A 17,750-nucleotide genomic window follows, 5' to 3' on the forward strand; every position below is an offset into this window, starting at 1 on the left:
GGGATGTTTACTGATGATTGCAAAATATCCAGCACCATTCACAATTCCTCAGATACTGAAGCTGTCCGTGTGTTCAAATGTAGCAAGATCTGGGTAATATCCAGGCTTGGGCTGACTAGTGACAGTTAATGTTAACGCCAGACCATGACTACTGCCAACAAGAGAGAATCCAAGCATTGCTCCTTGATATTAAATTTCATTACCATCGCTGAATCCCCCATCATCGTTATCTTCAGTGTTACTAAGGTTCCCTAGAAACTGAACCTGTCTCGCCACATAAACACAATGACTCCAAGAGCAGGGCAGAGGCTGGGAATCCTGCAGCGTGTAACCCCCCCTCCTGACTCCCCCCAGAGCCTGTCCCACCATCTACAAGGCACAGGTCAGGAGGGTGAGGGAATACTCCCCACTTGCCCCTGGATGGGGGCAGCTCCAACAACACTCAAGACGCTCGACACCATCCAGGGACAAAGCAGCCCCCGCTTGATTGGCCCCAGACCCACAAACATCCCCTCCCTCCCTTACCCCCCCCCCCCCCCCCCCCCCCCAGTAACAGCAGTGTGTACCATCCCCTCCCTCCCTTACCCACTCCCCCTCAGTAACGGCAGTGTGTACCATCCCCTCCCTCCCTTACCCACCCCCCCTCAGTAACAGCAGTGTGTACCATCCCCTCCCTCCCTTACCCACCCCCCTCAGTAACAGCAGTGTGTACCATCCCCTCCCTCCCTTACTCACCCCCCCTCAGTAACAGCAGTGTGTACCATCCCCTCCCTCCCTTACCCACCCCCCCTCAGTAACAGCAGTGTGTACCATCCCCTCCCTCCCTTACCCACCCCCCCTCAGTAACAGCAGTGTGTACCATCCCCTCCCTCCTTTACCCACCCCCTCTCAGTAACAGCAGTGTGTACCATCCCCTCAGTAACAGCAGTGTGTACCATCCCCTCCCTCCCTTACCCACCCCCCCTCAGTAACAGCAGTGTGTACCATCTACAAGATGTCCTGCAGAAACTCACCAAAGACCCTCAGGCAGCACCTTCCAAACCCACGGCCCCTTCCATCCAGAAGGACAAGGGGCAGCAGGTACATGGGAACCCCACCCCCTGCAAGTTCCCCTCCGAGCCCCTCCCCATCCTAACTTGGAAATATATCGCCATTCCCTCAGTGTGGCTGGGTCAGAATCCTGGGATTCCCTCCCTAAGGAACATTGTGGGTCAACCCTATATATAAATGATTTGGATGCGAGCATAAGAGGTACAGTTAGTAAGTTTGCAGATGACAACAAAATTGGAGGTGTAGTGAACAGCGAAGAGGGTTACCTCAGATTACAACAGGATCTGGACCAGATGGGCCAATGGGCTGAGAAGTGGCAGATGGAGTTTAATTCAGATGAATGCGAGGTGCTGCATTTTGGGAAAGCAAATCTTAGCAGGACTTATACACTTAATGGTAAGGTCCTGGGGAGTGTTGCTGAACAAAGAGACCTTGGAGTCCAGGTTCATAGCTCCTTGAAAGTGGAGTCGCAGGTAGATAGGATAGTGAAGGAGGGGTTTGGTATGCTTTCCTTTATTGGTCAGAGTATTGAGTACAGGAGTTGGGAGGTCATGTTGCGATGTACAGGACATTGGTTAGGCCACTGTTGGAATATTGTGTGCAATTCTGGTCTCCTTCCTATCGGAAAGATGTTGTGAAACTTGAAAGGGTTCAGAAAAGATTTACAAGGATTTTGCCAGGGTTGGAGGGTTTGAGCTACCGGGAGAGGCTGAACAGGCTGGGGCTGTTTTCCCTGGAGCATTGGAGGCTGAGGGGTGACCTTATAGAGGTTTACAAAATTATGAGGGGCATGGATAGGGTAAATAGACAAAGTCTTTTCCCTGGGGTCGGGGAGGCCAGAACTAGAGGGGCATAGGTTTAGGGTGAGAGGGGAAAGATATAAAAGAGACCTAAGGGGCAACTTTTTCACACAGAGGGTGGTACGTGTATGGAATGAGCTGTCAGAGGAAGTGGTGGAGGCTGGTACAGTTGCAACATTTAAAAGGCATCTGGATGGGTATATGAATAGGAAGGGTTTGGAGGGATATGGGCCGGGTGCTGGCAGGTGGGACTAGATTGGGTTGGGATATCTGGTCGACATGGACGGGTTGGACCGAAGGGCCTGTTTCCGTGCTGTACATCTCTATGACTCTATGACTCTACAGCACATGGACTGCAGCGGGTCAATAAGCCAGTTCACCCCCACTTTCTCAAGGGGCAACTAGGGATGGGGAGGAAATGCTGAGCCCAGCCAGGGATACCCCTGTCCTGCAAATGACTAAAAACATTTAAATTTAGAAGCAAACAGAACAAGAGAGGGTAGAGAAACTGAGAGAGACAGAGAGAGAGAGAGAGAGAGAGAAATGCAGACTAGAGAGGAACAGAAAAGGATAAACAGAGAGAGAGAGATGAGAGGCAGAGAGAGAGAGAGATTGAGAGAGAGAGAGAGCGAGCCAGAGATAGAGGGACAGTATAAGAAGAGGAGAGACAGACAGACCGAAGGGTGACAGAGAACGAGAGAGAGAGAGAGAGAGAGAGGAGTATTCCTGGTGGGATTAAAAGTTTGATTAGACTTACAGTGTGGAAACAGGCCCTTCGGCCCAACAAGTCCACACCGACCCGCCGAAGCGCAACCCACCCGTACCCCTACATTTACCCCTTACCTAACACTACGGGCAATTTAGCATGGCCAATTTACCTGACCCGCACATCTTTGGACTGTGGGAGGAAACCGGAGCACCCGGAGGAAACCCACGCAGACACGGGGAGAACGTGCAAACTCCACACAGTCAGTCGCCTGAGTTTTGGAGATGAACAGAGAGTTTGTGTTTGTCCATCAGAGACAACACTAGACTTGAGTCTGACCATGGGGCTGCCCACAATTTCCAGAGAATAATAAAAGGGGAGAGGAGATGATCTAGGGGTTAATTTCCCTTTCATACACCATTGTCCCCACCAGTTACAGCAGTGGAACTGCCTAGCCCCCTTCAGCAGAGTCAGTGAGTGAGTGAGGGGCTGCTGAGGCTGGGGATAACCTACCCCAGAGCAGGAGAAAGGTTCATTCATCTCCTGTAGGTGAGATTAAACCCAGCCCTCACTCGCTGTTTATACAAGGATCAGGAGCTGAGAGTGAACAATCAGCAGATCCCTGTTAATGTTTAACAGCTCAATGGGAACTGCCACATCAGAGTGAGAATCGTGCCAGTTCTCAGGGTCTGTTACAGAATGCTGTCCCACCCCCCCCACTCCCCACCCAGCTCAGAACGGGCTGTGGGTACAATGGCTGGTGCAGCCCAGCTCCCCTGCTCCGAGAGGTCAGACAATGACACGAGGCTCCCTCAAAACTCTCCTGCTCCTGGGATCCTGCCTTTTCCAGCACCACACTCCTGACTCAGTAACTCCACACTCAAACGTTCGGAGCACACTCCCAGAATCACCTCCAGATTTTACCCTCCTCCACATCAAGGTCATCTGGCCCTCCACTATCCACAGCACAACTCTCACAGAGACCCCATGCCAACCCCCTCCCTATCTCTGTAACCCCCTCCAGCCCCTACACCCCCTCCCCATCTCTGTAACTCCCTCCAGCGCCTACACCCCCTCCCTATCTCTGTAACTCCCTCCAGCCCCTACACCCCCTCCCTATCTCTGTAACCCCCTCCAGCCCCTACACCCCCTCCCTATCTCTGTAACCCCCTCCAGCCCCTACACCCCCTCCCTACCTCTGTAACCCCCTCCAGCCCCTACACCCCCTCCCTATCTCTGTAACCCCTTCCAGTCCCTACACCCCCTCCCTATCTCTGTCACCCCCTCCAGCCCCTACACCCCCTCCCTATCTCTGTAACCCCCTCCAGCCCCTCCCTTACTCTGTAACCCCCTCCAGCCCCTCCCTATCTCTGTAATCCCCTCCAGCCCCTCCCTATCTCTGTAACCCCCTCCAGCCCCTAATGACCTAATGAGTTTAAGAGCCTAAAAGTGTTTTGAGTGTTGGAGTTGGGACGTCATGTTGGGGTTGTACAGGACATTGGTGAGGCCTCTCCTGGAGAACTGTGTCCCGTTCTGGTCGCCCTGTTATAGGAAGGATATTATTAAACTGAAGGGGGTTCAGAAGAGACTTACCAGGATGTTGCTGGGAAAGGAAAGAGAGGCTGAACAGGCTGGAGCGTCGGAGGCTGAGGGGTGACCTTATAGCAGTTTATAAAATCATGAGGGACATGGATAGGATAAACAGACCAGGTGTTTTCCCTGGGGTGGGGGAGTCCAGAACTAGAGGGCATAGCTTTAAGGTGAGAGGGGAAAGATATATAAAAAAAAGAGATCTTAACTTTTCACACAGAGAGTGGTTTGCGTGTGGAATGACCTGCCAGAGGAAGTGGTGGACGCAGGTTCAGTTGCAATGTTTCAAATACGTTTGGACAGGGATGTGAATAGAGTCAGAGAGTCAGCCAGCACAGAAACAGACCCTTCGGCCCAACCAGTCCATGCTGACCCTAACCCCAGGCCCATACCCCTCCAAACCTTTCCCAGTCATGGACTAATCCAAATGTCTTTTAAATGTTGTAACTGTCCCCACACCCATCACTTCCTCAGGAATCTTATTCCACACAGGAACCACTCATTTGGCCCCTCATGTCTCTTTTTAAATCTATCTCCTCTCACCAAACCCCCAGCCTTGAAATAAATCCCCCCCTCCCTCGAGATAAGCCCTTACTATTCTCCTCATCTCTACCCCTTATAGTTTTGTAAGGGTCACCCCTGAACCTCCCACACTCCAGGCAAACAGTTGGGGTTTTTTTTCAATTGAATTACTAGCAGGTAATCTGTGTGTCCCTTTAGGAAATTTAATAACTAACGTGTCAAGAACTCTGTCGGTGATTGATTTATTGCAAACCCCGAGAGGTTTTGTTTTGACGGGGGTTGGGAGATGGAACAGGGTGTCTGTTTGTGTTCAGAGATGGTGGAGGTGAGAAAGGGGTTGGGTTTTAATGATGTTTGAAATTCTCTTTCTCTGTTCCTCACGAAACTCCCTGATTTCCTCATCGAAACCTGGTGCGCGTCCCCGAGGGGGGGAGGGAGGGGCGCGCTCCCGAAGCCCTCCCCTCTGGTTTTTATATCCAGGTAGAGAAGGTGGGGCAGGTAGAAGGTGTTGGAGAGCTGCAGGAGTGACGGTGCGCTGTGTGGTCTGAGTTGAGGAAGGCGGTCTCTCTGTGTTGGGCTCCGGGCTGTTTGATTCTCCCTTGTCTCTCCCCTGCTCATGGCTAACTCCGGACTCCAGATACTCGGCTTTACCCTGGCGCTGGTGGGATGGATAGCCCTGGTAGCCAGTACCATTATGCCCCAATGGAAGATGTCTAGTTACGCCGGGGATAACATTATCACCGCTCAGGCTGTGTACATGGGACTGTGGATGAACTGTGTGTATCAGAGCACCGGACAGATCCAGTGCAAGGTGTATGACTCCATTCTGGCCTTGGGAGGTGAGTCTAGGAGGGTGGGATGTAATTTACTCTGTGTGTGTGTGTGTGCCTCTCTCTCTGTATGTCTGTCTCTCTCTCTCTCTCTCTCTCTGTGTGTGTGTGTGTGTGTGTGTGTGTGTGTGTGTGTGTGTATATCTCTCTCTGTGTATATCTCTCTCTGTGTATGTCTCTCTCTCTGTGTATGTCTCTCTCTCTGTGTATGTCTCTCTCTCTGTGTGTGTCTCTCTCTGTGTGTGTGTGTGTGTGTGTGTGTGTGTATCTCTCTCTCTCTCTCTCTGTGTGTGTGTCTCTGTGTGTGTGTGTCTCTCTCTCTCTCTCTCTGTGTGTGTATATCTCTCTCTCTCTCTCTGTGTGTGTGTCTCTGTGTGTGTGTGTCTCTCTCTCTCTCTCTCTGTGTGTGTATATCTCTCTCTCTCTCTCTGTGTGTGTGTCTCTGTGTGTGTGTGTGTGTGTATCTCTCTCTCTCTCTCTGTGTGTCTCTGTGTGTGTGTCTCTCTGTGTGTCTCTGTGTGTGTGTGTCTCTCTCTCTCTCTGTGTGTGTGTCTGTGTGTGTGTGTGTCTCTCTCTCTCTCTCTCTCTGTGTGTGTGTCTCTGTGTGTGTGTGTGTCTCTCTCTCTCTCTGTGTGTGTATCTCTCTCTCTCTCTGTGTGTGTGTCTCTGTGTGTGTGTCTCTGTGTGTGTGTCTCTGTGTGTGTGTCTCTCTCTCTCTCTCTCTCTCTCTGTGTGTGTGTGTGTGTGTGTGTGTGTGTGTGTGTGTGTGTGTGTGTGTGTGTGTCTCTCTCTCTCTCTGTATGTCTCTGTGTCTCTCGCTCACTTTCTGTCTTTCATATTTCCCCATTTCTCCCTCTTTCTGTCCCTGTGTGTGTCTCTATTAGTTTCTGTCTTTCATGTCCTCTCTTTGTCTGTCTCTCTTTCTGTCTGTGTTTATCTTTCTCAGTCTGAGTCTATATTTGTGTGAAGTTAAAAATCACCCAACACCAGGTTATAGTCCAACAGGTTTAATTGGAAGCACTAGCTTTCGGAGCGACGCTCCTTCATCAGGTGATAGTGGAGGGCTTGATCGTAACACACAGAATTTATAGCAAAAATTTACAGTGTGATGTAACTGAAATTATACATTGGAAAATTGATTGTCTGTTCAGCCTTTCACCTGTTAGAATACAGTGATAGTTTCACTTCTTTCATGTGTAAATCACAACTTTTTTTTAAGAAGTTGCATTCTCAGGTTAGCTGTTAACAATGGTGATAGCTAGACAATATGTTGGAAGGTGTGTGTCTCCCTGCCTGTGTATTTCTGTGTGTGTGGGCTGTCTGTGTCTCTGTCTCTGTCTCTGATTTTTCCCCCCCCCCCCCCCATCATCTCTCTCTTCCCACCCCCCAGCTGCTGCCTTTTGTTTGCTGCTCTGTTTGTCTGTGTGTTTATATCTGTATGTGCCTCACTTCTGTGTCAGTCTCTCTTTTCCCCCCTTTGTCTGCGTGTGTGTGTGAGAGAGAGAGAACTTGAGGGGATTGAACTGAGACCCCCTCTCCCCCTTCCCCCTCCCCCCCCTCCCCCCCTCTCCCCCTCCCTCCTCCCTCCTCCCCCTCCCCCTCCCCCTCCCCCTCCCAAAGTATTGAATCGATGCCTTGTTGGAGACTTCTGCTTTTAATTTCTCCTGAAATTGTTTGCTGGTTTAAATCTATTTCATGGGGATTTTAATTATTTTTTCATTGCTTATTTTTTTTTGTGTACATGACCTCCATTTTGCCCTCTATTAATCTCTCTCGTGCTCACGCTCTCCCTCTCTGTCCACCTGTTTGAGGATTTGGCACAAACACTTTGTGAAATGGTGGGGTTTACTGGTCTTTGTTTTGTGTTCTGTGTGGCTCCTGTACCTGGGAGAGACGGGGGGGGGGAAGGTTGTTTTGGTTTGAGTTTTGACTGTGTCTGAGTCCCTTAATCTAGCCCCTGGTTCTTGGGGGTGGGGGAGCAGGGTCACTGCCTGAGTGAGGTGTGAGGCCAAGTTCCACTGCCTGGCTTCTGTTTTCTTTTGCTTGGGAGCCATTTTGAATCTGGCTTTTTATCTTATCAGGCTCGGGCAATTTTAAACACAAATATTGATAACCTTCAATGCTGGGAGTTCAGATTAACCTGACAATAAAAGGAGACCATAAAACAATACTGTTTGATTTTGTCGAGGTTGTATAAACAGCTAGAGATTGGAGAGTGTAGGAGTAGGCTGGAGTGGGCTTTGAGGTCCAGCACCTCCCTGTGGTGGGGGGCTGGCATGGCAGGGTGATGGTGCTGGGGCATCAATGATTTCTAATGCCCCTGAAGGGTAGCAGCACTGGGAGCAGAGAAGATTTCACCGTGAGCAGGAACTGGCGGTGGAGTTCCCCCTCTCCCTGTGGGGGTGGTTGGGGGAGAAAGGGATCCCGCAGAAGTTTAAAATACTTCCCCTCTTGCAGAGCCAGGAGATTTCCTAGCCCCACCCGTTGTGACTGGGCGGATCCGGATTTTCCTGACCACTTTCCAAGAAGTAGTGAGAGCCTGGGGCGAGGGAGGGGGGTGCAGGGATGGGTGAGAACCAGGCTAGAGCTGGCCTCTGTAAACCCCACCCAGGGGGAGAGGGTGGGAGGGGATCCTCTGTTTGCGTCGGGGGGGGGGAGGGGGCCCTGTGTTTGGGTCTGGGGAGGGGGGGAGGGGGCCCTGTGTTTGGGTCTGGGGAGGGGGGGAGGGGGCCCTGTGTTTGGGTCTGGGGGGGGGGAGGGGGCCCTGTGTTTGGGTCTGGGGGGGGGGGGGGGGGCCCTGTGTTTGGGTCTGGGGGGGGGGAGGGGGCCCTGTGTTTGGGTCTGGGGGGGGGGGGAGGGGGCCCTGTGTTTGGGTCTGGGGGGGGGGAGGGGGCCCTGTGTTTGGGTCTGGGGGGGGGGAGGGGGCCCTGTGTTTGGGTCTGGGGGGGGGGAGGGGGCCCTGTGTTTGGGTCTGGGGGGGGGAGGGGGCCCTGTGTTTGGGTCTGGGGGGGGGGAGGGGGCCCTGTGTTTGGGTCTGGGGGGGGGGAGGGGGCCCTGTGTTTGGGTCTGGGGGGGGGCAGGGGGCCCTGTGTTTGGGTCTGGGGGGGGGCAGGGGGCCCTGTGTTTGGGTCGGGGGGGGAGGGGGCCCTGTGTTTGGGTCTGGGGGGGGGCAGGGGGCCCTGTGTTTGGGTCTGGGGGGGGGGGGGGGAGGGGGCCCTGTGTTTGGGTCTGGGGGGAGAGGGGAGGGGGCCCTGTGTTTGGGTCTGGGGGGAGAGGGGAGGGGGCCCTGTGTTTGGGTCTGTGGGGGTGGGGTTGGGAGGGGGCCCTGTGTTTGGGTCTGGGGGGAGAGGGGAGGGGGCCCTGTGTTTGGGTCTGTGGGGGTGGGGTTGGGAGGGGGCCCTGTGTTTGGGTCTGGGGGGTGGGTTCGAGCCTTGGCCAAGCTGATTGGCTGTCTCCAGGGCTGGGCACCGCCTGGGTAGAGACTTGGAGATGCCTGGCATCTCTGAGCTTTCTCACCTTCCCTGGGTGTTGCTGGTTGGCCACTTAATGCCCCTCGTTTCCATTGGCACTGCTTTGCCCACCCGGAGCTTCGAACCCTGGTGGATGGAGTGATGCTGTCCCTTTTCTGGCTGGTTGAAAAGCTGGCATTGAGGTGGACTGGCCGAATGGCTTCTATCTGCCCCTAACGCCCCCTGCCTTGAATCGATACAAGTCCCAGGGACCCACGCGCCAGTTTTGTGGATCTCCCACAGGCGGCTCAGTGGTCAGCGCTGCTGCCTCTTGGCACCGGGGACTCTGGTTCGATTCCTGCCTCGGGTGACTCTCCGTGTGGAGTTTGCACGTTCTCCCCGTGTCTGTGTGGGTCTGCTCCCACAGTCCCTGGGTGAACTGGCCATGCTCAACTACCTACAGGGTTAGTGCACTAGTCAGAGGGAAATGGGTCTGGGTGGGTTACCCTTCAGAGGGTCAGTATGGACTTGTTGGGCCAAATGGCCTGTATCCACACTGCAAGGAATCTAATCATTTCCTGGTGAAAAGTGAGCGAGTCCCATTCCCTCTGTGTGGGAGCATGGTAATGTTAGCCAATTTGAGATCTTTTCCTTCCAGTTTCCTGTCAGGACGTTATCTCTCCAAGATGGCCGCCAGTGTGGCCTGGTTCGCTTCCACATGAAATGGTTGCACAATCCCACTCTTGGGTTTATTTGTTTCTTTTTGAAACACACTTTTTTGTTCTGGGTGGGGGGCTTGGGGGCCATGGGGAAAGCCTACATTGGCCATTTTGGAGATGGGTTGGTGTGTTCGCCCGCAACGGGGGGCGCTGGCCAGGCTCTGGGCCTGGAGTCCCATGTGGGCCAAGATCAGGCTGAGCTTTCCATCCCACAGGATGTTACTGGGAACCCAGGTGACTTAGAGGGTGGGCTTGTAAGGCCAGCTTGGGTCCGCTCTGGGGCAGAGCAGCTCTGGCTGTTTGTTATAAGGACGGGAATCTGGGGAGACCACTGCCCCTCGATTTACTGGAATGTGGTCTCGAGTGAATTCCCAGCACCACAGTCGGTCAACGATTCCCAAAATCCATGTGTCAGGATTCGGGGGAATTGAGTTTTCTCTGGGGTTTAGCTGCTGAGGCCAGACCTTCCCAAGGGTGGAACAGCAGTCTAGGAATCTCTATTCACACGCTCCCCCAGCCCCAGCTAATGTTGTGATGCCCTGGAACCGCTGAGAGTGGGGAATGTGCCAGGCCCCAGGGGGGTTCTGGGCTGGGAGGGCACCTCTGAGCAACTCGTGAGACCAGCGAGGGAGGTCTGGAGGGACTGGGCAGTGTTGGAGTGAGGTGCTGTGTGGGTGGGGAGAGGGGGAGGTGTGTGAAGCCCTGTCTTAGTAGGGAGGGAGGGGAGTGAGGCGCTGGCTGGGTGGGGAAGGAGGAGGGGGGAGTGAGGTGCTGGCTGGGTGGGGGAGGAGGGGGGGGGAGTGAGGGGCTGGCTGGGTGGGGGAGGAGGGGGTGGGAGTGAGGGGCTGGCTGGGTGGGGAGGGGGAAGTAGTTTGATTATTTGAGTTTCTGCTTGTCTCCAAAGTACACCTTCCTCCTCCCCGGGTTTGCCTGTGGTTTTGGAGGTGGTTTTCTGGAAAATACCGATCGCTGTGGGGGGGGGTGGGGGTGGGGGTGGGAAGGGAGGCTGTGTGACCTGTGAGGAAGAGAACTTTCTGGTTTAAACCAGTCCGTACCACACCTTATTTGTTCAGAGAAGCAGTTACTTTATAATGACTGATTTACCTGAGCACAGTTGTGGGCGAGAGAGACTGGTCTCTCGGGGTGTGTCTGTGTCTGTGTGTGGTTATCAGGCCCCCCTGCCCCCCACAGCTATGGGGAGCATGTCTACCTTTACATATAGCCTGCCCTGTCCTTTTGTGTGGGTCTTTATTTCTTCCCCACCCCCCCACCCCCACTGGAGGAAACAGCTGTGGGATCGCTCTGTGCACTGTCAGACCCAGCCCCCTTTCCCAGAGGGCTTCGTAGCCCACCCCAGGCTATCCCCTCACTCCTGCTTGAGGCCCTCTATCCATTGCTTTGAGGCCATTCAGCCCCCTGGCCTGTGCTAGGCTGCCCCCAATGGCACAAATGGTGATCATTTTGACATCAAAGTGACTGGAGTGGATTTTGATTAAATTCCATCTTTTTCTTTTTAAAAAAAAAACTTTGAGGGAGCCCACCTGACACCAGTACAGGACGAAGGGAGGCCATTTAGCCCATTTAAGTCTTTCCTGTCCTGGTCTGTATTATGGACAGGAGAAAGTGAGGACTGCAGATGCTGGAGATCAGAGCTGAAAATGTGTTGCTGGAAAAGCGCAGCAGGTCAGGCAGCATCCAAGGAACAGGAGAGTCGACATTTCGGGCATAAGCCCTTCTTCAGATTCTGATGAAGGGCTTATGCCCGAAACGTTGAATTTCCTGTTCCTTGGATGCTGCCTGACCTGCTGCGCTTTTCCAGCAACATTTTCAGCTCTGTTATGGACAGGCTTGTCTCTGTACTCACTTGTGTGGAGGTCTGGGTGGGATCGATCTGATCTGAAGGGCCTTATGATGATTGGATAGGGACAATGGAGTCTGAGTCTCGCTTAAAGTCCCTTGAAAGGAGGGAGACAGACGGGCGTTGAAATGCCAAGCCGTTCTGACAGCACGGCCGAGAACTCCAAGGGCCAGAATAGCCTCCTGCTGCTGTCTGTGGTTGGGAGTTGGGAGTTTCCTGTTGACTCTGATCTCACACTCTCCTTCTCTCTTCCAGCCTCACTACAGGCCACTCGTGCCCTGATGGTGGTGGGTATTGTTGTTGGAGTCCTGGCTGTGGGCATCAGCTCAGTGGGTATGAAATGCACCAAGTGCGGTGGAGATGACAAGGTCAAAAAGTCTCGGATCGCGATGGGTGGTGGAATCACCTTTATCCTGGCAGGTAAGTCTGTGGGTATAACTCCCGTCCCTGTGTCCATGCCCGTCCGTCAGTCTGTGGGTATAACTCCCGTCCCTGTGTCCATCAGTCTGTGGGTATAACTCCCGTCCCTGTGTCCATGCCCATCTGTCAGTCTGTGGGTATAACTCCTGTCCCTGTGTCCATGCCTGTCCGTCAGTCTGTGGGTATAACTCCCGTCCCTGTGTCCATGCCCATCTGTCAGTCTGTGGGTATAACTCCTGTCCCTGGTGCCCGTCAGTCTGTGGGTATAACTCCCGTCCCTGTGTCCATGCCAGTCCGTCAGTCTGTGGGTATAACTCCTGTCCCTGGTGCCCGTCAGTCTGTGGGTATAACTCCCGTCCCTGTGTCCATGCCAGTCCGTCAGTCTGTGGGTATAACTCCTGTCCCTGGTGCCCGTCAGTCTGTGGGTATAACTCCCGTCCCTGTGTCCATGCCCATCTGTCAGTCTGTGGGTATAACTCCTGTCCCTGTGTCCATGCCCGTCCGTGACCCTGTGGGTGTAACTCCTGTCCCCCGGTGCCCATGTCTCTCTGAGGCTGCCTTTCTACACTGGAATGAGCAGGGGGAATATGGACGGGGAACAGGCAGTTCGGCCCCTCTGACCTGCTCTCCCTTGATGAGTGTTTGCCCCCACGGTGCCATTTCCCAGCACTGACCCCCCCACTTCTCATTGTTTGTTCGATACTTGGAATCCATTGTTCCCTGCCTGGTGTCTACGTAATCCACAGCCCTCCGTGGGGTGGGGAGGGGTGGGGAGGGATGTGGGGAAGAATTCCAAGGATACCCTCAGTCCTTCTGAGTGACCCTGACCCTCACTGTCTCGGTCTGAAATGGCTGGCCCCTCTGTCCCGGTCTGAGGTACACCCCTGGCTCACCCAGAGATCTAGGGGTCATTTATCTTTCCTGTGCCTACCACAAGGAGGTCTTCAGACCTGCCCTCCCTCCTCCGCACCGGGTGCCCGAAGATCAGGAGCGTGGGACTGAATTGTAACCAAAAGCAGAGGAGGAGGTTTTTGAGGAAATCAAAAAGGGAGTGCAAACGCCCACACCCAATATACACATGGTCCACGGACTCCACAGCGCCACAGAACAAGCAGTTGGGCTGGGAGAGGAACCTATTTTTTTTTTTTCTTTTCTTTTTTTGCTGTGTGAACATTCCTATTTATTTATTTATTTATTTTTTTTTTTTTCTCTCTCTTCTTTTGTGTGTGCAGGTGTGAGGCACAGTGAGAGACACAGGTGTACAAATCTTTATTCAATTTCCACCACCAGGAAAAGTAGGAAAACACCCGAGTGGCCTGTGACAAGCAGTGCCCTTCACATCAAAGGGCAATGCTGTGTGATCAAAACAGTGAAGGGGAGGGCAGGGACTAAATCAAAATAGAGTTGGAGGGGGAAATGATGCACTCCACTCCCTGTGGCGCCCACCTCTCCCTGAACAACTCCAGGGTGTTGGTGGACACCGCGTGCTCCTTCTCCAAGGACACCCGGGCCCTAACGTAACCGCGGAAGAGGGCCAGGCAGTCGGCCCTAACGACCCCCTCCACGGCCCGCTGCCTGGACCTGTTTATGGCCAGTTTGGCCAGGCCCAGGAGCAGACCCACGAGGAGGTCTTCAGACCTGCCCTCCCTCCTCCGCACCGGGTGCCCGAAGATCAGGAGCGTGGGACTGAAGTGCAACCAAAAGCAGAGGAGGAGGTTTTTGAGGAAATCAAAAAGGGAGTGCAAACGCCCACACCCAATATACACATGGTCCACGGACTCCACAGCGCCACAGAACAAGCAGTTGGGCTGGGAGAGGAACCTATTTATTGCGAATGGTGTCCTGTTGTGGTTGGCCGTGTAGTTTTGGGTGTGGGAGGTGTTCTCTCCATCTGCTCTCTGCTCCCTGTTAATGTTCTGCCCGCTCACTAACAGTCTCTCTCTCTCTCTCTCTCTCTCTCCCCTCACCAGGACTTTGCGCTCTCATTGGTGCCTCTTGGTTTGGAAACCAGATAGTTCGGGACTTCTACAACCCACTGACTCCGGTCAACACCAAGTAATTGCCCTTTCAGTTACTCTGGGGGGGGGAGGGGACTGGGGTAGGATTAGCTCCACACAGAGTCACTCTTGGCCCTGCCCAGTTAGTTCAACTGCTGTCGAACCAGTCTGTCAGGTTCCTGTGACACAGCTTATGAGGTGGCTCCAGCAAACGCCCTGTTTAATTTATTACTGTCTCCCACAGACAGACCTGTCCCCACCAGGGCTGTCCCCTAGTGTTATACAGTGACAGACCTGTCTCCATCAGTACTGTCCCCTAGTGTTATACAGGGGCAGACCTGTCCCCACCAGTACTGTCCCCCCAGTGTTATACAGGGGCAGACCTGTCCCCCCAGTGTTATACAGGGGCAGACCTGTCCCCCAGTGTTATACAGTGACAGACCTGTCCCCCACCAGTACTGTACCCCAGTGTTATACAGGGGCAGACCTGTCCTCACCAGTACTGTCCCCCAATGTTATACAGGGGCAGACCTGTCCCCCAGTGTTATACAGTGACAGACCTGTGCCCCACCAGTACTGTACCCCAGTGTTATACAGGGGCAGACCTGTCCCCACCAGTACTGTCCCCCAATGTTATACAGGGGCAGACCTGTCCCCCAGTGTTATACAGTGACAGACCTGTCCCCACCAGTACTGTACCCCAGTGTTATACAGGGGCAGACCTGTCCCCACCAGTACTGTCCCCCAATGTTATACAGGGGCAGACCTGTCCCCCAGTGTTATACAGTATTGAGATGTAATGATCCTGTTTTGTTTCCAGGTATGAGTTTGGATCTGCCATCTTTGTGAATTGGGCGGGGGCTGCCCTCATTCTGATCGGTGGTGGGATGCTGAGTTGCTCGTGTCCCAAGAAGAATGGTTACCCCCGATCTTACCCCAAATCCAAGCCCCGATCCAACGCCACCAGCAACAAGGAGTTTGTATGAAGTTTATGTCTGCTCCTGGCCAGAAAGGAACTCCCCTCGCACCCTGTCGAAGATGTTTGTACCCCCTTGAAAAGACTTCACCCGAAGAGCTAACGAGAGCCATCACTCGATTATTGAAGGGGCGAGAAATTGCATTTGTATAACGCCATGTAAATTACTGCTTGGGACTTTTTTTTTAATCGCTTGATAAACCTGTAGATTTGTGACTTTTTAGTCTTTTTTTTTAAAAGACCCTGTTTTCTCTATAGTTTTGAGGGGGGATAGGGTTGGGTTTGCGCAAGGCAGACTATCAGCAGCCGTTAGTAACTTGTGGAACTGAATACAAGGTGGCTTGAGTTAATCGCCTTTTCTGTAATTCTAATTTAAAGTGTCCAAGTATTTCAGTCCACCTGTGTGTTCTGGGCCCTTTGAGATGATGGGATGTTGGGTGGGAGGGTAGCAACTGGGAAGGTCCGCTCTGACCCTGGAGGTTATTGGAGTGAGCGATGTGTTTAAAGCAGCGTGCTTCTGTGAGTTTTTAACCCTCCCAGTTCTGAAACAGATCACTTCGTTTGTTTTTTTAAAAAAATCAAGATACAAACCTCTCCGGTTCCCTCAAAGATTTTGTGTTTTTTGTTTGAAGGAGTTTGAACCGAACTGTGCAGAAGAATTGTTCCTATTTAAACACCCCCTTCATCAGCAGGACCCTGTCTCTCTTCACCATCCAGCCCCTTCCTGTAGTCTCGCTCTATCTCTCTCCATCTCTCACTCTCATCTCACCTCTCTCACTCTCATCTCATCTCTCTCACTCTATTACCCCTCTCTCCCTCTCTGATGTGGGTGGAGGAGAGGCTTCCCACAGCAAGGGACAGTTAGTGCTTGGAACCTGTCACAATTTTCCAGGTTAATCATGATTTTGTTTTTTTTAAACTGTTCTTGTACACATACCAGGATTGGAGGGTTTATTAAGAGTTTTGCTGAGATGTTTTTATTAAGAAATGGATTGTAGCTGTACATTGTTTGTTTATAAATAAAGTTTTAATCTGCTGTTGTCTTCATGTTGGGGTCCTTGCATTGACAGGTTTTGGGGGGGACAGGGGTGACCCTTGGTCTCTCTGGCTACTGACCCCTGGAGTTGTCAGTCTCTGGTCTTCCCTCCCATCCTTGCTGTGCTAGCTGAGCAATTTGGAACAGGAATAGACCATTCAGCCCTTTGAACCTATCCCACCACTCACTATGGTCATGGCTATTTGGGCTGAGTACAAGGTATTGAAATGAAAGCTGAAAATGTGTTGCTGGAAAAGCGCAGCAGGTCAGGCAGCATCCAAGGAACAGGAGATTCGACGTTTCAGGCATAAGCCTTTCTTCAGGAAGGGCTTATGCCCGAAACATTGAATTTCCTGTTCCTTGGATGCTGCCTGACCTGCTGCGCTTTTCCAGCAACACATTTTCAGCTCTGATCTCCAGTATCTGCAGTCCTCACTTTCTCCTCCCAAGGTATTGAAATGGCCAGTTACCCCGTACACCACCTTTCGGTCTCTGCTTTTTGTAGGACGCCCTCTCTGAGCTCCCACTGCCCTGAGGGACGGCATTCCAAAGGTTGGCTGAAACATTTCTTTCCAACTTCTTCTGGGAATGTGGAATTTCCTGGCAAGGTCAGTCTGTTGCCTGTTTCTAACTACCCTTAGTTGGCCATTCGGTCAGTCTGATTTTTATATTGTAGAAGAGAGATGGAATTTAGAAATTAACTTCCTGTTGAGATTTAGAGGGAGAGGGGAGATGACGGTCCTGGACGAAGGAGTTCAAACCCCACCACAGTTTGCTGGTGCAGCCTCCTTTATTAAATATGATGATTTAATGAATTGAACTCAATCAGGCTGTGACAGGGAAACTCCATGTACCGCGATATCATTTGGAAACCTTCTTTTCCCCACTGCCCTGCCATCGTTACCCAGCCTGGTCCACATGTAACTCCTGACCCACTGCCAAGAGATGCCCCTTCTTACTGAAGGGGTAGACCACTGTTCTACCGCCTCCCCGTGGCCAAATCAGGCTGTGTGGCTCCTACCCACTTTCAAATGAAGAATTTTAGTAGCACCTCTTCCCAACCTCTCAGCCAATGGAGGGCTGTTTGCAAAGTGGCTGGACATTGTAAAATTGTGCTAACATCTGCATAATTTTGTTCTTGGAGAATTTCATCATTCAAAGGCCACTGCAGAATCAGCACGCAGTCAGAGAGTGACACACACACAGCTCCATGGGTAGAGAGAGGCACGCTGATGGAGACAGCGAGAGGTACACACAGAGGTAGAGAAGTCTTAGTTCAGGATGGTTATAGTCTTACTGTGACTGTACAAGGAGCTGGGGGGGGGGGGAGAGCACTGGGAGCAGTTTAGGTTCCCTGCATTTAAGGATAGGTGACACCAAGATCGGTGGAGTTGGGAATGGCAGAGAAGATTGTCAAAGGATACAAGGGGCTGAAAAACGTGTCGCTGGAAAAGCGCAGCAGGTCAGGCAGCATCCAAAGAGCAGGAGAATCGACGTTTCGGGCATGAGCCCTTCTTCAGAAAGGAAACGTTGAATCTCCTGCTCTTTGGATGCTGCCGGACCTGCTGCGCTTTTCCAGCAACATGTTTTTTCAGCTCTGGTCTCCAGCATCTGCAGACCTTACTTTCTCCCAAAGGCTACAATGGGACATAGATCAGATGCAGATATGTGTGGAGATATGGCAGATGGGAGTTTAATCTTGGTAAGTGTGAGGGACTGCACTTTGGGAGACCAAATGTTAAGGAAAAGTATCCAGTTAAAGGCAGAACCCTGAACAGCAGTGATATACAGAAGGAT

The 17,750-nt window shown here is 52.5% G+C and overlaps 1 protein-coding gene across 1 annotated transcript; it reads left to right on the top strand.

Moving 5' to 3' along the window:
- The first annotated feature begins 5,145 nt into the window (after window positions 1-5,145).
- LOC132835134 (claudin-7-like) lies at window positions 5,146-15,953 on the top strand. Its single transcript, XM_060854454.1, has 4 exons — window positions 5,146-5,507; window positions 11,780-11,944; window positions 13,915-13,999; window positions 14,762-15,953. Exons 1-4 carry the CDS (start codon window positions 5,285-5,287, stop codon window positions 14,925-14,927), a joined length of 639 nt encoding a protein of 212 aa, XP_060710437.1. The 5' UTR covers window positions 5,146-5,284; the 3' UTR covers window positions 14,928-15,953.
- The last annotated feature ends 1,797 nt before the right edge of the window (window positions 15,954-17,750 follow it).

This window comes from Hemiscyllium ocellatum, chromosome 44, assembly GCF_020745735.1.
Source record: "Hemiscyllium ocellatum isolate sHemOce1 chromosome 44, sHemOce1.pat.X.cur, whole genome shotgun sequence".
In the NCBI taxonomy this organism is placed as follows: Eukaryota; Metazoa; Chordata; class Chondrichthyes; order Orectolobiformes; family Hemiscylliidae; genus Hemiscyllium; species Hemiscyllium ocellatum.